Source organism: Euprymna scolopes, chromosome 14, assembly GCF_053919585.1.
Source record: "Euprymna scolopes isolate OS-2025 chromosome 14, ASM5391958v1, whole genome shotgun sequence".
Taxonomy (NCBI): Eukaryota; Metazoa; Mollusca; class Cephalopoda; order Sepiida; family Sepiolidae; genus Euprymna; species Euprymna scolopes.
Genome location: NC_136495.1, coordinates 74,870,871 through 74,898,050, shown reverse-complemented (window position 1 = coordinate 74,898,050; position 27,180 = coordinate 74,870,871). Strand labels below are relative to the sequence as shown.

General features: G+C 34.7%; 1 protein-coding gene and 1 pseudogene across 1 annotated transcript in view; both read right to left on the bottom strand.

The window, feature by feature from the left end:
• Window positions 1-21,499, bottom strand: part of LOC145293096 (lysosomal alpha-mannosidase-like) — a 348,385-nt gene extending 326,886 nt beyond the window's left edge. Inside the window, exon 1 of the mRNA XM_080139469.1 lies at window positions 20,553-21,499. Coding sequence (XP_079995595.1) covers window positions 20,553-20,717 — 165 coding nt within the window. The 5' untranslated portion in view covers window positions 20,718-21,499. The remainder of the gene's footprint in view (window positions 1-20,552) is intronic.
• A 5,218-nt stretch (window positions 21,500-26,717) lies between these two features.
• Window positions 26,718-26,836, bottom strand: LOC145293405 (5S ribosomal RNA; annotated as a pseudogene).
• Between the last annotated feature and the right edge of the window lie 344 nt (window positions 26,837-27,180).

Below are 27,180 nucleotides of genomic sequence, written 5' to 3'. Positions count from 1 at the left end.
AATAAAAATTATTATAATTATAAGGCCTTTAAGTAATTAAAGCTGATCCCTATTTGTGAATTGAGAACAAGACTGCGAATTAGTTGCATGTTTCATTCACTCTTGTTTGGTCGAATACTCTCATCGCTGTCTGATTTATGACAAGCTCGTTTATATGGCTTCATAGGTAACTAAATTCACTTCCATTAAAATGTTAATTCCTAATGGTCGAGTGGAAGAACGCTAGACTGCAAAGCCAAGGTTGACTGTTGATTGGATTCGAGTCACGCGACTAGCAGTAATTATCACTTCTTACACTGATGATGACGTATGCATGAAAAACTAGTGTGTGCAAGTATTAAAAATTATTCTCTTCATATATATATATATATATATATATTAGATTTAGTGGAGATGGTAATTAATAAAAACTGAAGAAAGTGCTCAATACTGTTGTAGAGCAAATATGCGTTTTATTTTTTATTGCCGTATCTTTCTGTTAAGTTACATTATTGCTTCGGCTACACGGCCGTTTTTTTTTTTTTTTTTTTTTTTTTTTTTTGCCGTCTGTAGCGTTCTGAGACTTCAAAGTCTGAGAACGCTACAGACGGCCAAAAAGAAAAACGGCCGTGTATCCGAAACAATAATGTAACTTAACAGAAAGATACGGTAATAAAAAATAAAACGCATATATATGCGCCTGTGTGTGCGTGCTTAATAAAATGTTTAAATATTTTCAGATTACAGCTTGTAATATATGTTTCGATTATTGTAAAATTAAAGTCTATAAATATTAGTATCAATATTTATAAGGCAATTCCAATTAGATAAAATGCTCATAATACGAGATAGAGCAATAGTATAATTTTCATATATATATATATATATATATATATATATATATATATATACACACACACACACACACGCACATATATGCAAATGTGTGGGTGGTGGGTGTGAGTGTATTTGAGCAACATTTTTATTTTTTATGCATGTTTAATTAAACAACGGTGACAGTTCCTATTTTTTTTTTATCCATAATGCCAATGATTTAATGTTTTGCTCATTCGAGCAAAGAAACCGAGCATCAAGCAAGATCGATACGAAGGGAAAGAATGTATGCTAAAACGCTTCCAATGCGGTTTTAATCAACTTTAATAAATTCACTAACTTTTAAATCTGTAACTAATCACGTGGTACGCGACAAAGATTCATGAGAGTCGAAAATACAATTATGGCGAGTTACTGTTCACACACATGTACAATATATTAAATTGTTGGCCTGCACACTCAAAAAGATGGGTCGAAAAGTGAACAGCGAAATTGTTACTGTTGTTTTAGACGCGTCGACGGTCGCCTAGGTGTTCGTTTCGATCCTAATTTGAAGGAGTGGCTAGTCTAGTCTCACAGAAAAGAAACAGTGTCTGTGGATGACTATAAATACTCCTTATCTTGGGTTGAGCATATTGTTGAGTTGAAATAACAAAATAGCATATAATTCCTTTTTATGTAAAAAAAAAAAAAAAAAAAAAAAAGTGGAGTTTAAGGCGTTTGGACAATGTTGACCACTGTAATTTCACACACCTATATTAGCAGAAGCCAAACTAGTGTAGCGGCTAGAAGCCTTGAATATTGTTTAGGCAGTCGATTTTCGATCCTGGCTTGAGGTAGTCTAGCCGCACTGGAGAGCTGTAACACAACGAAACAGTATATATTAAGCCCCCTCCCCTTTGGGTAGAGCACTCTCGTAAATAATCTCACCTGCTCTTTAATTGGCTGTAAGTGCGAGGCTCGCTCTTTGTGAATAAAAAGACAAGCGGCTTGAGCACTATAAAAGTGATGGCCGAATGTTTGTTTCTTGAGGTCATTTGCGAGCGCCGCTCCCGTGGTTCGATGGGTGGAATTACCGGCTATCAGCACGATGGTTCGAGGTTCAATCCTTGACTAGGAAAAGATGCTAGTGTACCTGCACTGAGGAGTTGTGATACAACGACACAGTACTGTTGTGGATTACTATACACACGCACCTACACGCACGTGTGTGTGTGTGTGTGTGTGTGTGTGTGTGTGTGTGTGTGTGTGTGTGTGTGTGTGTGTGTGTGTGCGTACAACGATATAGAACAAAGCAATTCCGAATATTCAACAAGGTCACTCTTTTCAGTTTTTCATCGACTCCCGTTGTCGGGTTATTCGTCGCAGAATAAATATCCGAAACTTCAAAAATTATCTTTTTAACATTTCGACGCCACATTACTAATACAATCCTATCAGATCACACCTACGATGTAGATATGGAGGCGTCGATGGGTAAACAAAACACGTTTAACCTGACAAGTTTTGAGATTTCTATCATTCCTAAAACGTTTATACTTGATGACTTGCATTGTTTTTGAAACTCACGAGTAGCATATACAATTTCACATGGTTAAAATGAGATCATGTTTTTATACACTTCTTAACCAAAACAGTGTTAACTTCTTTCTTTTAATTAATTTGGAGCGAATTTTCATTCGCCTGTGAACCTTTCAAAACAACTATAGTGTCGTAGTTGTAGCCACCAGACTATTCAACAACTTGATTTTCCCGTAAATGAATATATCCTTTCTTTCATACGCAAGAACAGGTGCGATTCTCCGTCATTATCAGAAGTCGTAACACAGTTTCGCTATTGCCAGTCCTGACGACACCGGACAGAGTAAAAAAAAAAAAAAACAACCTTGGTTCATTTTTGAAGAATCATAATGTTATCAACACGCTTAATGGTCGGTCGTTAGTAATATTACGCATCATTAACACTCGTCACTTGATGTCACGTAAACGCGGGAAATGATCTTAGCTTCTGTTTTGGATCAAATCCACGGTGATGCCAGTTTTTTTAAATTTTACGTACGTGTGTAAGTTTATATATTTTTGTGTACAGGATTAAATTTTAAACTAATTAACCGATCATTATGATTTTTGGACTAAGCAGCAAATCGCAAAGGGATAATGTGAGTATATTATTTTTATTATTGAATATAATCAAAAGCAAAGCAAAATATGATGAAAGTAAAAATAAAATAGATAAACCCCATAATTTATTATACCATACCTGTTCACACTGAAACACTTATCACAATATTCTGTGGATCTATATTGAAAAATCTTGTAAAACTTTGTGACATATTTCCATTCTATGGAGGTCAGGTGCGAACGAACACCCCATAATTTTATTATACCATATTTCTTCAAGCTGAAACATAATTATCAAAGTATACTTACGCAGGTAGATATGAAGTTTTTTTTTTTATTAAAGTTTGTGCCTATTTGCATTCTACGGAGGCCAGGCGCGAATGCAGACCCACCAAATTTATTATACCATCCCTATTTAAGTTAAAACATACTTATCAAACTATCCTTATGTACGTCTATATCAGAAACACGCACGCACACATACATATGTACACATATCACACACATATACACATGCATACATACACAATACACATTACGCACACATACATATACATACACACACATGCAAACATACACAAGACGGTCATTAGTATACATACATATAAATATATACATGCATACATACATACATACATGTCTACAATCATACGCTCATATATACTCATATACATACACAATGCATAATACACAACATACATATACATACCCACATGCATGCATACACATATATATATACATCCACATATACACACACATACGTACACATATGCACATATATATACATACACTTACCTACATATACATACACATACATATATATGCATTCATACACATACACGCACATATACACATACATATACATACACACATGCATACAAACATATATAAATGTATATACATATACATACAAACATATATATATATATACACAGACACATATATATACATATACACAGATATAAATACATATAAACACACATGTACATATATAAATATATACACACATATGTAAATATACATAGATATAAATACATATAAAAACACATGTACATATATAAATATACACACACATACATATGTAAATATACATACACATATACATACACAGATACATATAATGATGGCAGATTTATTGTTACATGCATTCTGCATTTCAGGCGTAGAGACGTCACAGCTTTTTTATCGCCACAGGACATTTTTTTAATAGACAAATGCCTGAGGGAGTATCTATACAAAGATGATGTTACAGAGTTTTAGCTTTGTACGGCAGCTAAATCTCTCTCTCGGTTCAAAATGTTGACATCCAGCAACAAACGAGAGGAAGATAGCCAGCAACAAGTCAAACTGCAGACCAGCTTCATGCGGGTACTGGTCTCCGCTATGTTGTTTTTTTTTAATCAGACTGTCACTTTTATTGTAGTAAATGATGATGATATGGACAAATTCACAATTTCACAAATAAAATCGACGACGAGTTAAATATAAACACAGTCCAACCGACATATATTAAAGACTTCATTCATATATATATATATATATATATATATATATATATATATATATATACGCACATCATTCACACACACATACACACATATATATATATATAATTCATATATATATATAATTCATATATATATAAAATTAATATATATATATATATATCTATTTATTATTATTATTTTCATTATTATTTCATGTATTCACATACACATGTATAAGGGAATATATTTTATGCATAGATTTTCAGTAATAACTCTAACAGTACTCAATACGTGAGTAGAGCTTATTAGCAAGTAATTAAAATATATATACGGCAATGAAATTGCACAGAATTTCAACCATTTCATTCTAGTTGTTTACCCGACATGTCCTTACGAATATATAAATAATTCCGAGTGGTCTCTGAAACAATTGTGCGCCAGACTAATAAAGTTGTAAAACTTAATTTGTGTACCTCTATTCAGTCTCTCTCTCTCTCTCTCTCTCCTTTCTCGTATATATACGTGTGTATGCGTGCAGTGTGTGTAGATAGGCACTAATATATGAGAGAGAGAGAGAGAGAGAGAGAATACAGACAGACAGAGGCAAATAGTGCCTATAAGTATCGGTGTGCGGAGAAACAGATCTCTTGACATTTTTTGTCGGTCTGTAAATCGGTACCATTTTATTTTGTCACGATTAGGTTTGAAATAACATTTGCATCGTTAGCAACGCGGACTCTATGGACGCGTCTTTCAGATATGCTTTATTCTTTTCTGTCCGTCACGTCTACTAATCAATGAACGCAGTTATATTCTGGGAGATAATGACAAGGGACGAAGTGGTTAGCGGTTGTCGGCCTTTGTTGAGAGGCTTTCAATTTATCTTGACAGCACAATGATTAGAAAATGAACGAGACAATGCGAATTGCATTTGCTCTGTTGAGAACTGGTGAAAGAGAGAAGAGGGAGAGAGAGTGGGAGAAGAGAGAGAGAGAGAGAGAGAGCGAAGTCGTTTTATTTAGTTTGTGTACAAAGACATTAAATGCGATATTTTAAAACTTTTGGATTCATTTGTTTCTTTCAAATGCTTTCTTGTTATTTAATATCTAAACATCTAGCATTAATGATTTGTTTGGCGTAAGTTTCTAATGTACACATTTCTGGGGGCGCTGTGGGTTCATACCTATCCCAACAGTATCTATACGCAATTGGCGATAATAAACCGATAGGATTTTAACTCGTCCGCTACGGTATTCCCTAGATTAATCACGCTCTCTCTTTTTTTCAAAGCAAGTTAAGTTTCCGTATTGTCACTTGCAAACGACCCCCCCCCCAAACATGAGTATGAGACGTCAAAGAGGGAGAAAAGCTTGGCGGTTCCGGTTTGGTCAAGAACGAGAAGAAATTCTCTTACTCTCTATCTCAATCTAAAACTAAACAACATTCTATGAACCAAGTTTCTTTCCTAGAACCAACCGCCTGTGAAACGCAATAACCCGCCGCTGCTTCCTAGTTGAATATAACATGGTCGTTTTCAAGTTCAATGTAAACAAATCCTTATTGAGCCGCCGTCTTAAATAATCAAATCCTATCAATTACCATTAATGATCATCACGGTGTTTCATTGGTTACCTGGCACTTATTGACCCTGATTTTCGAGTGGCTTTTGGGTCTTGATAAGTAGTGACCCCCTTATAAAATAATGTCACTCGTTGCTAGTTAGTTAGTCGATAATTCGCATCTCGTTCGTTCTACAAAAATTACTTTCACTTAGGATGATGGTTCGTCTGTAACGTTGTCCGCATGCCAACACACGTTGTGTCCAGTTTCAGCCGCACAAGATACCAAGACAAAGAATAGGAAATAACTCCAACTAGCTTGTTTTTTAAAGTAACGGCATTTATTTCCTCATTGGTACAGTTCTCGAACGTTATCTTATCTCTCTTGTGATCGTTCTCTTTTCTTTTGGGGGTTCCTTTTTTCCTCCACTGGCGACGTCACTTCTAACACACATCTACGCTATGTTACATGTCTCATAAATACCTGACGTCTTTCTAGAAAGAATTTCAAGTAGAAAATTATCGAGGAAACCAATGGCAACAATAGAATTTACGGATTAATTCAAAATGGTGATAATGAATCGATAATTTCGTTAGATCCCTTCTTCCCTTATCCGATTGGTCGGCTTAGAATTTTAGAGGTTCTGTCTTGGAATTATACTCTTAGACCTGGCACATTTCTCTCCCACCTGAGAAGGGTTTTGTTTTTGCTTTGTTTTTGCTTTTGTTACTATCAAATAGGGTGAGCGCTTATCGAGGATAAAAGCCTCTCGAGAATAAAAATGGATGAGACGGTAGTAATTGAGATTCGAAAGACGGGGCAGACTATGAGAGTACTTACATTTGTCAATGGTATACTCTGCGTTTGTTTGATTATCGAGTTCTCCTTGATTTTGTTGATATTGAAATTTCAGATGATCTAGTTTTAATCAGCTGGGAAGTAGTCCCGTAGTAATGCTTCTCACAGAGGGAAAAGTCATTCAATAGAAGCTCTGACCACGAAAATTCCGCTTGATGACGTGTACATTTAGGAGTAAGGAAATATTTTTTTCGTCATGGTAAAAAGTCGAGTTTTTACTGTGAATTTCATAAAAGGAGAAATCGTAGATTGAGGTTCAGTCGAGTATTTCTTTATTGAAATTACGAGTAGAGGAAAGAGTACTCTTTACGCCACCTCCCTAGATCTGACTACAGTACTCTTGATTAGGACATATCTAACTCTTATACAGGTTTAAAACTGCATCAGTAGTAAAGTACTTTGTGGAGTGGTAGAATGATCTAACCATTTGCTCCAGCACCCTAAACTACATGATGGTTTTCACTGGGGACTGACCTTCACTCCTGATCTGGAATGGAACACATACATCAAAGCTGTTGTCAAGATAACTTGAAAGTGGTTGGATCATTATACCGCCCCAAAAGATATATCACTGCCGATGCAATCCTCTATCTGTATAAGAAGAAATTATATCCTAAAATGGCAGGAGCAGATCGGCGCGCCCAATCCTATCCTGATAGAGTTCAAAACCGGCTTTGAAACCTATCAGGTGATGCCATTTTCCCCTGTAACCTTTTTTCTTTCCGTTTTTGAAGCCAAACAAGATTTCTATGAATAGAGAACTTGCATATTTCAACGATTCAACAGTTTCATGTCCTGTTTTTATAAAAGGGTTTCAGGTGTTCACAGAAAGCTTACGCACACTATATATATATTTTAGAGGTTCTGTACTGGAATCATACTCTTAAACCCAAAACTCTGCATATTTCTCTCCCGCCTGAGACGGTGATAATTGAGAGTCGAAAGATGAAGACTATAAAAGTACTTACATTGGTCAATGGTATACTCGGCGTTTGTTTGCTTATCGAGTTATCCTTAATTCCCAGAAAGCTTACGCACCCTATATATACATATATTAAGGACTATTTATCATGTAAAGAATTTTGAAGTTTTGGGATATTTAGCAGAGAAGCCAACAAACGAAAAAAAAAAGGTTAAAAATTCAAATATATAATAAATGAATGTTACCAAAAGCAAGATAATCACTTTTCTACTTACCTGGATATTTTGAGAGTTTTAACAGAATTTGAAGATTTTATTCGGGTTGTAAAATAACTAGTGTCGAGCTGGTAAGTTAAACCGGCAATCAACATGACCGACGAAAATACGCCGTCTCCTGAACATGAAGGTATCCATTACAATATGGTTTCATTTGCGACTAACAAATCGGCGAAAATATGTATTAAATAAATGTAAATACAAAAAGATACGAAAATAATCGAGTTTAGTTAAAATGAATGCAGCATCGTACCATTCTTACCGAGAAAATTGGGAGAGTTTGTTGATCGCATTGACGATATCAATTGTTCGAGGAAAGTTTTTTTTTTTAATTATTTATAAGGTCTATAAGGTCTGATAAGTAAGCGACTGAAAATGCAAAGAAATAATTTTATGGACTTGTTGGTCACGTATGAAACAATATTGTAATGTATATATTGTAAAAATAATAAATTGCGAACAGAGATAACTTGATGTTCGGAATTTTTGCAAACTATTCTATTGCACTATATATGTTCTGAAATCACAAAAAATATTCCTTGAGCCTGGACTTTTTACCTTTATGAATAAAACGTGGTCCGATGGTTAGAGCTGTCGACTGTCAACGCGACGGTTGTAGGTTGGATCCATGGCTGGTGAAAGGTGTATGTCTAGCCGCACTGATGAGTTGTGATACAACGAAACAGTACTGTATGTGATGACAAGTATATATATATATATATATATATATATATATATATATATATATATATATATATATATATAGGTAGGTCGACAAAAATGAATATTTATAATTCAATTATAATTATCAAGACCCTTTAAAAATAATTAGGATGGGCACTGTGGCACAATGACGTAGCCCTTATAGGCACTGTCTATGGAGTTATAACTAAAGCAATCAACTAGTGTTTATGCAATGTTCACGACTTCCGCGGGCACGGACACTTTAGATTGTCTAATGTATTTGACGTTTAATAGTTCTTAATTTCCTTAATTCCAGTGGCAACTGTTTGTTTTCCATGCGGTAGAAGTTCAGCAAATGGATCAAAAGGTGGCTTCGTGGCTCTGGTTCGAATCGTATGACCGGAAGGAATTGTTAGCCTGCACTGATGATTGCGTGTGTCTGTAGGTGAAAATTAATAATTATTATTTAATTATATATATATATATATATATATATATATATATATATATACATATAGGCAATTATTTTTTACCTACAGACACTAGTGTTTCATGCTTATGCAACTGTCAGTGTATAATGTGATAATTACTGCTGGTCGGGAGATTTGAATCCAGTCAGAAAATTACTCTTGGCTAGCATTCCACCTCAAGGCGACCAGCAATTCACAAGAATTGGGGGAAGTCAAATACCTGTAATAATCACAAATAATATGAAGAGCTATTTTCTAACCCAAATCAATCCCTCAGACTCTTTCCTCTCGTCTTTGTCAACTGGACACTCTAGCATAGACGATTTTCAATAAAGATAACCGTTGCCGACCTGGGACGCCACTAATGACCGTTACCTGACCAATATACCCAAATAACTTTCTACTTTTTATTATTGCACTCATTGTCCAACCTTTTTGCCGCACAAATAAACTCCTTTGTTGTTTGGTTTTAAGAGGTTTAGTTGTTTATTCCATGTTACGTGTTCGACTGTTAATTTATAGGGATGCAACCACGCATCCATAAAATTTCATGTAAAAATCAAAAAAAAAAATCAAGACAATTACTACAGAAATGGACTATTCAAGTAAGAGCTGAGATTGGCATGTCGCTTCTTATAGTTGACCCTAACCTGTTACCCCTGATATCTAAAAGACTGGCCCAAGACAGTTATAAGTGGTGGGATTTGTTTTCAAGCATGTGACGAAGCTATCAGTATTATGCATGTAAATCGAGTTCTAACTTCTAACAATAAGACAACATATATCGACCACATGGAGAGTTTTCAGACATCTATCAACACTTACAAAATGCATGGATCCCGGCGTATGTGATAGGAGCGTCATATGACATGTCCGATCTGTGCTCTTTTGTGGCTGCTAGACGTGGTCGACAATGAAGCGTTCAAATAATATGATTTTTTTACATAGCTGGAGTGTGTTAGCCAGGAAACATATCTTTTGTGGTATTGAAAGGTCGATAATAATCAAGACAAACACAACGGTATAATCAACAAAAGTGTAATAAAAATATGTTACTGGCTAACTGTGGCACTATTTGTTAGTACTACTAGCGTGTTCCCCTCCCCGTAGTGAGAATATGATTTGGCCGTAAGCGGAGGGATATACCGAGTTTCCCTCCTCTTTCCATTCAGACAGGTATCCTTTTTGGTTGGCACTCTGTAAAAGAGATGGGGGGGCAGCATTTTAATTAAAAAGTAGATAGATAATTAGCTTTTAAAGAGTTAATTGTTAAAGTTAATTGTTATGATTTGTAAATTGTTCTTGTAATATATTGTAATATTTTTGTAAAAATAAAATAGCTAAGATTTTATATATTACAACTTGTGTCGCTGTTATGTCTGCCTTAAATGTCGAGACGGTGCCAGCATCAAGAAGATTTCAACCTGAACAATATTCCAGACAGAGACGTGATCCTGAGAAAAGGAAGGGGACAGCCACACCCAAAATCCTAAGGAATACCTTTACTCTTCAACTCTGACAAAAAGGGCGTCTAACGGACAGATCCCATTGATCGGGCCATTGTGCCATAGTCTGGTACCGTTCATAGGATATTTACGTAACACGCAAGTCGGTCATGCCATTGACCGGTGCATAGTGTTATATCATCGATACATCCCAACATTTTCTACTCTTTAATCTCAGGCCAACTTTTTGCCATACAAATAAACTTTCGTTTTGTTTTAAAAGAGATTGTATTGTTTATCCTGTGTTTGTGATACCATTGTGGTGTTCATGTTCGACTATCATAAGCGTACGAACAAGCATTTCGCTAAAAGTGTATCAACTGCGCCATGTCCACGAAAACATTCAAATATTAATACACTTTTAATCACGTATTTGTTTCATTGTATTCTTTTCTTTGTACGATTAATATAGTATATTTATTTATGTTTACTATTAAAACAAACCCAGTAGCATTTAAATTTAAGACAAATCAGAAATCTTCTAAATCTATCGCATTATATATATATATATATATATATATATATATATATATATATATATATATATATATATATATATATACAGGGTGTCCGTAAAGTTACTATACAGTCTTATTGTTTTATTGTTTTATATTTGTATTAATAGTTAATATTTATTTTTTTTACAGGCCCATTGAATTTCCTCCACGATCTCCAGACATAACGCCAATGGACTTCTTTGTCTGGGGAGTCATCAAAGACTCTGTGTATTCGAGAAAGGCAAGAAGTGTTGAAGATCTTCGACAATTTGTTATTGATGCATTTACCAACCTTGATCGTGACTTGTGCACCAAAGTTTGTCAGAGTGTGGTGTCACGTTGTCGAGAATGTATTGGAGCTGAATGCCTCCAATTTGAATATTTGCCATAGAAATTGTTTGCCTTGATTGTTACAGTCTTTTCAGATGTAACACGTGTATTTTCTGAGATTTTTTATAAACATAAAGGTGTTATTTTATATTTCTTTTGTTACAAATAAATATTTTAATACAATATCTTACTGTACTGTTAATATATTACAGGGTGTCTGTATAGTAACTTGTAAGACTGTATAGTAACTTTACGGACACCCTGTATATTAAAAGAGTTTATTTGTGATAGAGAATTTACATATGACAGAAAAAAAAAAATTCTTTTTGTCCCTAAACGTCTTTCGCCATCCTTGTCAGGGGCAAACAGTGGCATTTTGATCTTAAAAAAATAAAATAAAATAAGGGGAAGAAATTAAAATTAATGATGAAAATAAATTTGTAATTACAAATAAGTCGTTCTCATTTTCATCATTAATTTTAATTTCTTCATGCCATCGTTTGCCACTGACAAGGATGGCGAAAGACGTCTAGGGTCCAAAAGAATTCTTTTTTTCTGATATATATAAGTACACATAATAAATTTATTTAATAAAGTATGCCAAGAAACACTTTAGCAAGAGTTTCTATTTATATTGCCCCCCAACGATGACAGACTTAGACACCAAGGTCGTTTTTTAATGTGGAGAAGGGAACAAAAAAATGTCTCCTCCTCTAACTGAGAACAAAAAAATTGAATTGTAGTATCAGAACAGATACTACACTGATTTTGGCCCGAGGGCCAGAAAATCTTAAACACATTTATTATTCGGAAAGGAAACACCTGTGTAATATATATATATATATATATATATATATATATATATATATATATATATATCGCGCTAAAATGATATCATCCACAAAAAGCATTACTAATTGAAATTAAAAAAAACATTAAACAAATACTCATCAATAATCATTTTCCTAATTACATCGTCAATGAACAAATAAAACGAATGCTACAACCCCTTGAAAACCTTAATAATATTAGCCAATACTGCAATGCAAACCCCATTAATATATTTTATCAAATGACAACGAACTTCAGAATCGAAGAAAACGCAAATTAAAAATATCATAGTACATACTTGGCGCCTTTTGACAGTAATTCTAAAATTAAATTTATTATCTACTACAAGAAGTTTAGAACACAAAATCTTGTGGTTAGAAACAACTCCTCGCCGACTAAAAAAACGTTGGAACAAACCAATGTAGTGTATAAATTCAAATGTTCTATGGCAGAATGTAACTCCAAAAATAATACAAACATTGGACATACAACGACAACGTTGTCTTGGCGAATAACCATACATCTAAATAATACTAGTTCTACATACAAACATTTTATTAAAAGAACATAACTGTCCCCCTCCAATCTTAGAAAGGTCCTCGTTGACAACATAAAAATTATACAACAGGAAAATAATATTAAAAATTAAAAATTATTAAAGCGTCATATATTAGAACCCTTCAACCCACTATAAATGATATCGCATTTGAGAAAAGCAGTAACGTTCTAAAATGTCTTGCGTAGTTCGTATTGGACGGACTTCGTTAACAGTGTCCACGAACTTGTGGTTTTAATACTTGAATTTTAATCGACCTATATTTTTAATCGACTTTTCATCGACTCTATATATTTTTTTCGCCGTTTACCGTATATTTTAGTTTTCACTTTTAATTCTCATTTTTCCTCATTCGGACTTTTTACTTCAGCACCTGATGATGATTCATGGACCAATCGAAAGCGCTCGTGACAGCAACAACTACGGAACTTTTATTAATATTTTTGATTTTGATACAAAAAAGATTATACGGAAAATCGAAAAATAATAAAAAAGAATCACAAATGCAGATACTGCAAGCTATGACTAGCTATGACTAGCAAAGACCAGATGTGGGGGCAACCCCACATGCCTGACCTTTAACCAGCTCCCATTTCCCACCTCTCGGGAGCTGGTCCCCTTTTTCCCTTCCCCCTCCCTTCACTCCTCACATTAAAAATTAGCCTTGTGCCTAATTTGCTCGGTGGGGGAGCAAATAAATACCATCTGTTCCGGCAGATACTGCAAGCAAAGACCATATGTGGGAGCGACCCCACAGATAAGACCTTGGTCAATGTAGGGGCAACCCTTCATACCAATTGTCACTATCCAGCTCCCCTACTCCCCGGGCAGTTGGTCCCCATTTCCCCTTCACTCCTCACATTAAAAATCGGCCTTGTGCCTAATTTGCTCAGTGGGGGAGCAAAGAAATACCTGGCCTTCGGGTCAAGATCAGAGTGTAGTATCTGTTCTTCAGATCTACATTTCAATTTCTTGTTCTCTGTCAGTGGAGGAGAAATCCTTCACGACTGAAACAATTTTTATTTTTGTTCCTTTTCTTCACATTAAAAAACGACCCTGGTGTCTAACTGCCCCGTGGGGAGGCATTGTAAATAGGAACAATAAGAACCCAGTATTTAAATGTGCAGACATAATTTTTACTATAATAATGTTTTAATACCTAAAAACACTAGTGTTTTATCTTTTAGGGAATCATCAGTGCAGGGAGTCACGATTATCGCCGGTCGGGATATATATATATATATATATATATATATATATATATATATATATATATATAGGCTCGAACCTGATGTTGTATATGAAAATCTCGAAAGAAAGAAAGGAAAAATTCGACTCGAGTTTTTCCCAAGTTGAAATAAAAGGCATTTATTCACGGTACTTTCCACACAACGCATTGCATCTTGTTTTAAATTCTTAGTTGACCGTGTAGTTAACAAAACTCTGCCGTGTCGAACATGTGCCTTTTTTCCTCTCGCGTCGACATGTCTGGTCCACTCCAGTCGCCGCCACGCATTTTTTTTTTTTTTTTGAAATATCTGTATTTTTTTTTCGTAATGGCTGGAGCTCACCCCAGGCATACGGTCATCCGATCATTATTTGTTCACAGTTTGGCTTGCATATTATTTCAAAAGTTCTTCTCGCACTGACCCGTGCTTCCAAGTCCTCTGGTAGCCCACGTGGTTCCTCTTTTTTTTCTCCGCTTATTTTCTCTTCTCTTCTTTCGCTATGACGTCACCTCCCACACCAGCTTGCTCATTTGCAAATGTGAGATGTCGTTGCTGCTGCTGCACACGCGCCAGCAGCTGTGTTACATCAAGACAACAAAAATAATTTTACACTTTTTTAAAATTCAGTCCAAAACTTAAGAAAAAGCAGCAGCAGCTTCACGTGGGGCGGGGATAAATAAAAGATAGAAAATAAAGGCAAAGTAAAGTGCAAGACGGCGTACGAGTCGGAAATATAAATGCAGGGTATTTTTTGCAATGGCCAACAAAACAACGGAGTGGTTAAAATATATAAACATACAACAAATAAACGTTACTAAAGGCAAGCATTTCTTCAAAGTAATATCAAGTCTGTTAAGTTAGAATATAAAAATTGGCGCTTTGAGTTATTTGAATTCTCAATAATCGCTCAAAAATCGAAAATTAAACAAAATACTGGTAGAAAACTACCCAAATGTAACCATTCGTGCAAAACTGTAATCTTCTACCAATATTTTGTTTAAGTTTCGATTTTTGAGTGATTATCGAGGATTTGAATGGCTATAACGAAACCGTCATTTATTTCGTTCCGTCGTAACAATTGAATTACTTCTGTTTCAAAGTAAATAAACGCTTTAAAATAAGTTGAAACACAAAATACTTATCCAGGTTAATGAAACCGCTATTTTTTAAACATTCTAACTCACCAGACTTGACACTACTCTTGTTTCAAAAGAAATAAACGTTTTAAAATGAGTTAAAAACCCATTAAAAAAAACTTATCCACGTACGTAGGAGGGTAATTTATCGTCTTCAGTAATATTTATTTGTTGTGTGTTTATTTTTTCATCTCCTTTTTTATTTTGTTGACTAGTAGAAAATGGCAACAATGCAATATCCGCACCTCAACAAAAACAAAAAAGTAATCAATATGCTAGATACATTACGGTTATAAACTTGTTAATCCGTATTTGAGACTAATACAAGACGTGGGTGGATCGCTTTTATATCATACTTCAAAATCTCAGTGTTATTTATTACTAGCACGCTACCCAGTGTTGCCCGATCGTCAATTACGTTTAAATATAATATTTTAATTTATACAGATTGTGTATTTATTATTATAGAGCCAATTCTATATTGATTATTATATTGTACCCAATATAACAGTTTAAGTAAAAAAAAAACACGACGTGTGTGCCATCGGCTAGAACAGAAACCAAAACAATAGCTCTACAGCCTTATTCGTTACCTTCTGAGCCATTTCCATACGCGTATAAAAAGTTAAAAAAATAACGTTATTTAACCTATGAATGTGTATTCATATGCGTAGAAGAGCACTTAAAATCGACTTACGTGTGCAAAGTTCCAAGATTTCAATTTTGACCCCTTAGCAGCTATTTTTATCGGTTAATAACCAAATCGAATTTGTTTCACAAGTCCAAAGCCTCCATATACTAAGTATATAGACCAACAATTGACAGATGAGTTTGGTAGAAACTTCTCCGACAGATAGACAAGGTTACTTATATATGTATTCTATATTTCATTACCACGAATCGTACAACGGCATTAAAAAAACTCCAACACTACCTTGAAGCCTGCTCCATTCTTACTTTCACACATGAGCTTAATACTAATAATAATTTAAAAAAAAAACCTTCCTAGACATTGATCTACTCCAACAATTCTACACATTATATGACTTAAATATATAAAAACCCATCCAAATCAACTTCAACCTCCTAAATTATCAAAGCGAATGCCCCCCCTCCGAATACAAAACAATACTTATTATTATTAGAAATCTAATCTAACGTGCATATACAATTTTCTCGTCCAATAAAATGTTCTACAACGAATTAACAACCATAAAACAAACTTTAACAATAATTTTCAAAAAAAAAAAAAAAAAAAAATGGTCGATTAACATATAAATATTTTTATACACTATGCATAAAAACATGAACGCCAACAAAAACGATAACTTTCAGGTTTATTACAAAAAACAATTCCATTCTAATTATAAGCTTGAAAAAAAACAAAAAAAAACAATGACAAATTTAGATTCGTCATTGTTTTTTTTACACTAAACCTATCGAACAATTGAAAAAAAAGATTAAGCTGATAATATATTACGCGAAATCTGAAACTTATATTAGGTTGGTGCCAAAATAATGTCGTTTTTTGACGTTCAACTTTTATATAAAAACGGCATTATTTTTGCACCAACCTAATAACTAAAGACAATAATACCATTAATCGTACACCAAGCCAAAAAGAAAATGTAATATACGAATTCTTCTGTGTATTCGAAGAATGTATTCATAATCAATCTACGGATTCATATAGTACATATATTGGCCATACAATGACAACCCTCTCAAGACGCCACACATGTCACTTATGAGAAAACAGTGGCATTCAACGCCATATTAACGCTCACAATAAAAAAAAATAAAGTCAACCGAAATAAGAAATATATTAATCACTAACACGAAAATTAAATATATATATATTATTCCTTAATTGGAATTCATTTCTTGAGATGAGCATTATATATTAATTCTTATTTTTATTTCGGACTATTAGTCTCATCTTTATTAGTTGTTAAAAAAAATAAAAATAAAAATTAATATATAATGCTCATCTCAAAAAATGAATTCCAATTAAGGAATAATATATATATATATACCAATCGGTACGGACCCGACTATGGAAGATCAGATAATAAATAAACGTGGATTTATAAGATCAAAGAATCCAACCTTGATCGCCTTTCGGGGCGCAGTTGATAGAGACGTTGAATCTCTACGGTTCCAGATGAACATTGTCTGAAGATAGCGGTTTCAATCCCACCCAAAGCGTGCCAGAGGTTAATTGGTCAAAATGTGGTGAGACGACAACAACTACGGATGGCAGTGATGGCTGAGAATGCAGTTAGGAGATTCGAAGTTCCTATCCGTCGCGGTTACCACCTGACGAAGGCCAGAGGAAGTTGGCCGAAACGTTGTGAACCAATAAAAAGATCCAAAAACAACAACTAATAAAGATGAGACTAATAGTCCGAAATAAAAATAAAAATTAACGAAAATTAAATATCGATATAATTGCACTCAAACATTGAAATGTCTGTATATGTTCATTCCTGCGACAATTAATTATGTAACAATTGGTTTTACTTGAAATTCAATATTATAATTTTTGAATTTCGCTCTCATAACGAAAAAAAAAATCTTTTTTATATCTATTTTCAAGTTAAATTTTATACGATATCTTTTGTTTATTAAATTGTGAGGTGAAAGTACAGTATAGTTAATATTCAAAGCGCCATCCCCTCACCATGTTAAGAATGGTTTTCTAAACAACGTTATTATTTCAGCACGGTAGTACCGCTTATTTTAGTTGCGAGAAGAATAATTTCGTTTCCGTGTTATCGATTAAAAATACTATTCAAACGGTTTGTATTTGGTTTCATTCGTTTATTTTGGTTCCTTTATTTCGTATTCGTAAACGAACTCCGAACACATTAAAATAAAGTATCATTGTAGCGACTATTCGCTGTAAAATGGACGTATATCCACCAACCACTTCCCAATAAATCGGCCTGTAAACAAATACCCACGCAGGCATGGCTATAATAATAAACTAGGCGCCCGGCCTTATTCGGTCGTAAAATTCCTTAAATTTATTTTTTAATTTATGCAGATTTCATATATTTTTTATAGAGTCAATTCTCTATTTATTATGATCTACCCAAAATATGGTCGTGACTTAACAAGTAAAAAAAAAAAAAAAAAATGCCTTAGGTGCCATCAGCTAGAATTCAAACCAAAACTTATGAAAAATTCTTGGTAATTTTTTTTTTTTTTTTTTACAAAATGCAAGCAAGGACGCCCGGACGGTCCACAGAGTTTTATAACTATTAAGATAAGACGTATCTCAGATACGTCGTATCTGTCTGAATGTGTCCCTATTATATTGCCTTCCCACGAGGGCAGAGTTAGTTTTTCAACTGTGAACAATTCAGCCCCTCTAAAGGGCCACTCCGAATTGAGACAAAAATGTAAAACAGAAAAAAAAAGAGGGTACTGATGTACTTATTGTACCACGCTGAATTATTAACATTATTTAGAAATCCATTCTTAACATGGGGAGGGTGTTTTGTAACTATTCTGTACTTTAACCTAAAAATTTGATAAAAATAAAGACACTGTAAAAGTTGAATTTAACTTGAAAATACTAATTAAAAAATATATCGGTTAGAATAAGAGCATAAGCACTAAAAATTGCCTCAATCGAAAAGGATTCCTTCTTGACTAACCGAAGACAGGAAAGAGTAAGTGTACTACACTGTAGCACCAGAACAGATACTTCACCTTGCTCCTAGTCAAAGTATTTGTGTTATCAAGTAAAATGAAGCACCACGAAAGAAGGAGACTGAATCTTTTTCGTTTAATGTCCGCCACTAATAGAAATTACCGTAATCTTCTTGAAGAGGAAGATTAAGGTAATTTCTCTGGGAGGATGGTCTACTAGCAACACACAGATATTATCTCACCGCCCTAAAATGAAGTGGTAATGCTTGGGAGAAGAGTATGATGAACGAAAATATTACATTACACCTCTATCGAAAAAGGCGGTAATGCCTGGGAGAATGGATTCATAGCGAAGGAGCGAACACATACTACGAGGAAAGCATCACGTTGAGGCCATTAAACGGAAAAGACCTCAGGATATGAATCGATAAAGGAAAAAGCTGGTTCGTTTCACACCGGGTGAATATGTAATTAATCCAAAATACTAAAAAGTAAAAGCAACAAATACAATGATGAACGAATTAGTATAGTCGGTGCTTTATTATAATTACATTTAATGAATAGAAAAAGCAGAAGGACGTACTCATCACGAAACGAAGATGTCATATTCCAAAAGTCACATAAATGTATTAAGTATTTTATTTTTGTTAATAAAATCAAAATTTACGATTTTTAGTGATTAAAAAGTTTTAACTATTTTGAACACAAACAAAATCTCGGTAGTCGAATTGAATTGTCGCCCTTGGATTTTAAAACAAAATGCCAGTTCTCGGACCCCATGTTGCATCTTTACAAAATTTGATTTTCTAAAAAAAAAAAAAAAAAAAAAAAAAGTGGAAAACTAATAATTTATCAATTTATGTCATATTTTGGAATATGACGTTTTCGTTCCGTGACGAGTGGTAAATCAAAGAGTTTTCTGTATTTTTTTTTCATTAAATAGAATTCTAAATAAATACGGACTATTCGATACGATTTCCTTAAGTTGAAAATAAATAAATAAAAAAAAAGAAAAGGAAAATATATTTAATTACTTATTATTGATGTTTTGGTTTACAAAAAAAAAAAACACACACACACACACACAAAAAGTTTTTGTTAAAAATAAAAATCTAAGTTAAAATTACACTAAACAAAGCAAAAGAAAGAAAAATTTACAACTTTCGTTTTTGAGTGTATTAGTCGCCATCCACTTTCTCCGACAATCAAAACATTTCAAAATAACATTTGTTTTCGTATATAAAAAACAAAAAAAACAAAAACAAAATAGAAAACCTTCCTTAAATATCATTATTGATTTTTGTTTATTCGAGTAATTTCATTTTTTCTTGGTGTGAATTTTATATCCCCCTACTCAATATAAAAAAAACAAAAAAAAAACAATAAAAGGTGCTTATGCAGTATGCACTTATATTAATGTACTATTTTTTTAATAGTATTTTCAAGTTAAATTGAAGTTTCACGATATCTTTATTAAATTGTTAGGTGAACGTACAGAATAGTAAAAAAACACCTTGCCCTCCCTATGTCAAGAATGTCTTTCTAAATAATAACGTTATTATTTAAGCACAGTAACAGGAGTGCATAAAGTACCAAAATGAAAATAATTTATATTTACCTCGTATCCACATTTTGGTTCCTGTTGCCTCCTCGTTCCGCTAAATGCTCTGCCAGTGACACCTTGTGCCAGACACAACAAAAGTGGAATATTTACTACCAGTAACATCCTTCGAAATCCGAGTCTGCGAGCATCAGAATTAGTTCTTTGGGAAAGAAATGCCATTCGGGACGTTTTCGTACATACACTTTTCGGTAAGAAAAATCAATGCTAGCAAGAATTGGTCAGAGTCCCGTCAGTTCTAATACCCCTCCGGATGCTAGATATATATAGATATATATATATAGATAGATTTTTTTCGTTCTGTGGTTTAAGATGAAAAATATTTTTCAAGAATACTCGTTCGTTGCGTTTCTTTTCTTTTCTTTCTTTTTTTTTTTTATATTGTTCCCTGTTAAATCCTGCTCGCTTTATTGAAGGAATTCCTCTGTTGAAAAGAGGCAAATATTTTCAATTAAAGTCAATTCTTTTTCCCTTTCTCTCTCTTTTTATACAAATAATAGTCCGAGTGGCAAAAAAAAAAGAAGAAAAAAAAGATGCGTGCAATTATACGTGCGTTGTAAAAAAATTAAAATAGAAAGAAAAGAAACAAATAGAGAGAAAAAATTTAAAGAAAGAAAAAAAAATGAATGAATGGATTTCAAAACCAGAAAGAGTCGAAAAAAAAAATTGACAGCGAGAGAAAGAGAGAACAAAAAAAGGCAAGAAAAGAACTGAAAGTAGGGAGAAATAAATGAAAAAAATATAATTGGGGTGTTTGAGACGAAAGGGTAGGAAATAGAAAACAAAAACAAAACAAAAAAAAAAACACCCAAATGTATGAAGGAAGCAGACAACAATATCAAAACGACGCCAAGTGCGCGAGCAAATGGAGCAAGCGGACACCGTCGACGGTTTTTACTATTAAAACGCGAGGTCTTGCTTACTGCTAAACTGCAAGTGCGAATAGAGAGGAGGAGGATAGGATGAGACGAAGGAGGAGAGCCGGAAAGACAGCAAGAGTGGTGTAGGCGGGGAATGACAGAGAGCGCAACCTTCGAAGAGATGATAATAATCTAATGGTTAGCGGTGGTCGACTAGTGGAAGTCGACGCACTAAGAGGTCGGTAAAACACAGTCGACCACTGTCCACATTTAAGAGAGAGAGAGAGAGAGAGAGAGAGGCGAAGGACAATGGTGCCAACCTGCAGTTCGCTGGTTGCTTTTAGAACCGCGGCGAACGCGAAACAATTCTAACAGTCAAGAACTGCTGTATTTATTTTGGTGTTTCAAGATCACGTTAGCAAGTGGCCATTGATAATAATGAATGAATGAAAACCGCTCTCCATTAATTGTCGAATTACAGAAAAAAAAGGCGATCTTTAGTTAGAAAAAAAAAGAAAAAAGAAAAACCCGCATCGAGCGTGACAAAAAGCGAACGCGTCCGCTGTAACTCTCGATTATTTTATTTGCATCAATAATAAAACTACTTTCATTGCTAATCCCCTTGCGCACACACGCACACACACGATCGTATTACAACAATGAAATATCAACAAATATGCTTTGCTTCTCCTCATCCGTGTAATCTTATTCTTCTTCTTCTTCTTCTTCTTCTTCTTCTTCTTCTTCTTCTTCTTCTTCTTTCAAGTAAAGGATGCTACCGTGTATTTGTTGTTATTTTGGTGGTCGATTATTAATATATAGAGAGATATCACTTTCTTTCGTCGTGATCGCAGGTAAATAATCCCTCGCCAGAGACGCACGGTTACAGATTGGAGAAATTGAATACCTACGTGCTCTCTCTCTCTCTCTCTCTCTCTCTCTCTCTCGCTCTCCGAAAATGAAAATGTAAACAAACCCTTATTCCAAGATCAAACAACTATTTTCGAGTTAAATGTTACGATGTAGCCAATGGTAGTATTAATTTGTATTATGTTTTCTCTATATAAAATAGTGGTAGTTTCTATCTGTCTGTTTACAAACTCCTCTTAAGACGTTTTAAGGGCAAACCTTGCTGCACGCGCGCACACACACACGCACACACACACACACGCACACGCACACACACACACGCACACACACACACGCACACACACACACATCCACATGACTGATTTAGTGATTTACTGTTATGTCCTCATTTGGTATTTATAGGTGTTTTATTTACCTTAGTTCTTGCGTTAATTAATGCTGGCCCAAGAGTAGCGTCCTAGCAAATGGTTTCAAAGGTGACTTTGTAATTGGCTTCGAATTCCTCAACCAGCAATAATTATATTTTCCTGCACTGATGATTGTGAAAGCATGAAACAGTAGTGCCTATAGGTATAACAATAATTATTAATATCCAAGTACCCTGTGTAAAGTTGTTTTTAATATATATATATATATATATATATATATATATATATATATATATATATATATATACTAGCAGGGAGCCCGGCATTGCCCTGTCGTAAAATACGCTTAAATATGATATTTTGATAATGCAGATTTCGTATTTATTATCATACTAGCAGTTCATCCCGGCTTCGCTCGACCCCTATATAATGTTCATAACTTTATGTGCATATGTATATATATATATTAAAAAGTTTTACTTATGTCCAGATAACCTACATCTAAAATTTCAAGTGTTTAGACCCAAAATTGGCGGAGGAGTTTGGTAGAGTCTACAAAAGTCTACAAAAGTCTTCAACTTTGACTTCTTGGGGGTACAATTTTCGCGCTAAAACTGATTAAAAAGCTTGCTGCGTGTTTGAATATTCTTTATGTTAAATTTCAAATGATTAGACCCGAAATTGGCTGAATAGTTTGCTAGAGACCGCAAAGATAAAATCTTTTGAATTGTGAGCCTTTGGCAGCAAAATTTTCGACTGAAAACCGATTTAAAAACTTGCCCTATGTCGGAATATATTTTTTGTAAAATTTCAAATGTTTAGACCAAAAATTGGTTGAGTAATTTGGTAGACACCACAGAAGTAAATTTTGTAAAAACTTTGACCCCAATTTTGATCCCTTAACATTTAATGTTTTGGGTTCAAATCAAATTAAAAAGTTTAATCCATGTCTAAGTAACCTACATCTTAAATTTCAAGTGTTTAGACCCAAAATTGGCGGAGGGGTTTGGTAGAGTTTTCAAAGGTCAAATCGTTGAACTTTGACCAGTTGATAGCCAAATTTCTGGCCAAACACTAATTAAAAAGATTTTCCCAAATCTCACCACTCCTTAGGTCAAATCTTGAGTCTGTAGACAGAAAATTGACAGAGTAGTTTGTTAGGGAAATGTATACTGACAGAGACACACACATAGACAATTTCACTTTCGTAGATGTACTAGCATTTCAGCCCGGCGTTGGCCGGGTGTTTAGAGGTGTATGTTGAGCAAAAAAAAAAAAAAAAGGTCGTAGTAGGAAGGCAGGCTCGAACTCGTACCGTAAGGAGAAAAAGAACAGGAAAAAACTTGATGTCGTTGCTGTTACAACCACCGTCAATCCGGGAGTGACGTAGGTTTTAATTAAGCTAGACAATCGAAAAGAGGGAATGACTTTCGAAAATATCTGCGAAAAAAGCGACCCCTCCCTGTAGAAAATTGCCCAGTTGAGGGTGAAGAAATTAATGTTTTTAGCCAATTTTTCGGTATTTTCGTCTGAAGGGTCGAGCTTCAAACGATACTGACATTGTGAAAATCCGTCGCCTCTGTCGAAAGTTTTAGGTAGACAAACATGCATACATACATTTATATATTGATAGCTCAAATTTTCGACCCAAACCGATTAAAAAGCTTGCCCTATCGCTGAATACCCTTTATGTAAAATTTAAAATACTTAGAAAAGAAATTTTCTGAGTAATTTGATAGAGACCACAGAGGTCAATTTTTTTTAAAACTTTGACTTTGACAATAAATGTTAAGGGGTGATAGTAGTATCACCCCTTAACATTTATTGTGTTGGGCTCAAATCAAGTTATTAAGTTAGATCCAGGTCCAAGGAACCTATATCTAAAATTTCAACTGTTCATACCCAAAATTGGCGGGGGAGTTTGGTAGAGTTCTCAAAGATCAAATCGTTGAACTTTGGCCCCTTAACAGCCAAATTTCTGGCCGAAAACGGATTACAAAGATTTTCCCAAATCTCCATACCCTGTATATCAAATTTCGAGTATGTAGACTTAAAATTGACAGAGTTATTGCGTAGGGAAATGTATACAGACACACAAACAGACAAACAGACACGTTCACTTTTATAGATATATAGATAAATTATATGGGACACAAATATATATAGTAATGATTTAAAATGTTAAAAAAAAAAACAACTTCTACGCCATCACCAAGAATCGAAACTGACACGTTTAGCTTACAATTTATTTTGTCCTCTGCCGTTAATGACTGAACTATTAAGACACATTTGCTGCAAGGATAAAAATTAAAACATGAGTAAATAGCTACTACGTTATGCATGCATATTCGTAATGCCGTCGTTTGACCTTCACCTGGCAAATTTCATTTTTTTTTCACACTTTTGTACCAATTTTCCCGGGCTAAAATCCAAATATAAAGTTTCGCATGGGTTCAAATACCTTATATATGAAGTTTCATGTCAGCAGAAAAAATAAACTGTAGGCGTTTGATAGGCAAAATTTTTTAAACAAAAATATATATGTTTAAAAGAATATGCAAATTAGCTAAATCTTTTGCTAGTGACTGCAATTCAGTGACAATTAAAGGAGTCGTTTTTGACATTGTAAATAGGCACAGATGTTTCCGATTCCAATACCGATTCCGATATCGATTCATATACTCCCAAATTTTCGGTATTTCCGGTTCCCGATTCTGATTAATCGTTCCAACACTAGTATTTTAATTACTTTTTTTTTTTAATGTTTAAACACAACGTAAACCACGCGGACAATCTAATTATTTGTATATACTTTTTTTCATTATTGATTCGACGTTATAGACTAAAACCGTATGCAAAATGCTTGATAATGACCCTTGTGCCCACTGTCTGCATGGCATAATGTATGAGTTGCATTGGGCTCTGAGACATATAGAATGATCTACGCAGCAACAGACTTGATGGCAATTATATTACTAAGGGAAACGGCAAAATAATGAGGCGTGTTTTTCTTTGCGACGCCCATTACTGCAAATATTAATGTACGACACAATATAAGTAACGATGTTGACTTAAAGTCTGAGATGACAGATGCTTCTATTGCTGAAGCTTAAGCAGTATGCCGATTTCAAAATGGGCGATTACAATAATTTTGACGTTTCACTATTCGGTCGGATTGGCTGGACACTGATTTTATCAAGTTTTAGTCCTGGAGAGTTTCATTCGAATTTGGACACCAGTTTGCTCAGAACAAGAAGATATTGCCAAGGCTGCTGCAAAAAAGGCGGGGTCCTTTTACCATGCTAGAAAATTACACGCACCGGACAGCACCCTATATAATTACAAAGCTACAATTCGCTCATGCATGGAGTATTGTTTCTACATCTGGGCTGGAGCATCTACCACTAGTCTTTCACTCTTAGACGGCCTCCCCCTCCAGAGCGTCTCAAATTTAATAGGTCCTACGTTATAAGCCATGTTCCAACCACTGCCGCATTACTGTGCCTATTTTACTTTTGCGTGTCATCGACATACATAGTCCCGACTATCTCGACAAGCATAAAAATTCCATCCCTTCACTGTTGAGGATTCTAAATGTAGGAAAGCCTTCTATGCTAATAGTTTCTTCCCTCAGACTGCGAGACTCGAATCCCTCCAGGTTTCCTGCTTCTGTAAACCAACCAGCCACGGTGGGAAGAGATTACTCCAGAAGGGGAGATTACGGAGAGCTAAGAGCTATGGTTGAAAATTGCTCCAAAAGGAGGCCAGTGAAAGAGGAATTTGATTTTAATGGCAGACATAGATGACGGCAGATAACCCTGCTAGTTAGAAAGAGAGATTTCTTTGTAACGAAAAAAAAAACACACACAAAGTTGAAAATATGAAACAATATTGTGTTGGTTGACACTAACCCTATTCGGGTTTATACTGGCTTCTTCCAAAGGAGGAAGTTTCATGAGAGTATGAAATTCACAAGCGGTCCGAGGTCACATGTATATCCCCGTTAGGGGAGATAACGACGTTAGGTTTTTGCAACTTTTTGTGGGGAGGTGTCGACGTCCTCCTACATACAGCGCCTGGAATTCCCAAATTAATCACCCATTTTAGTAATAACCAGGCTCAACGTTGCTTAACTTCGGTGATCTAATGGGAACCAGTGTGTCAACGTGATTATGCCGTGTATACAATATTGCTGAAAGGGTGATTATTTGGAGATATCTAGCGGATTGCTTGGGCTAAAAATCTGACCTGAAGTCCCCCGTTGCATGAGAAAATTATCAATGAGAACGTTTGTTCTCTGGAAAGTTACCTGATTGGGATGAGTGGGAGGGATTATCCAATCAGGACGAACCAATATGTAACGGATTGAAGGATTATTAGTTGAATGGCAGACCTGTGTATGCTCCGATCCACACCAACCCTGGGTACATAAGGCGCTACAAAACAAGGAAAATCAGTTTGGAGTAAGTTTGACTCAGGTTTGGGAGTCTGTTAACTGTCCACCGCCCCACACCTAGCCCGGTGGAG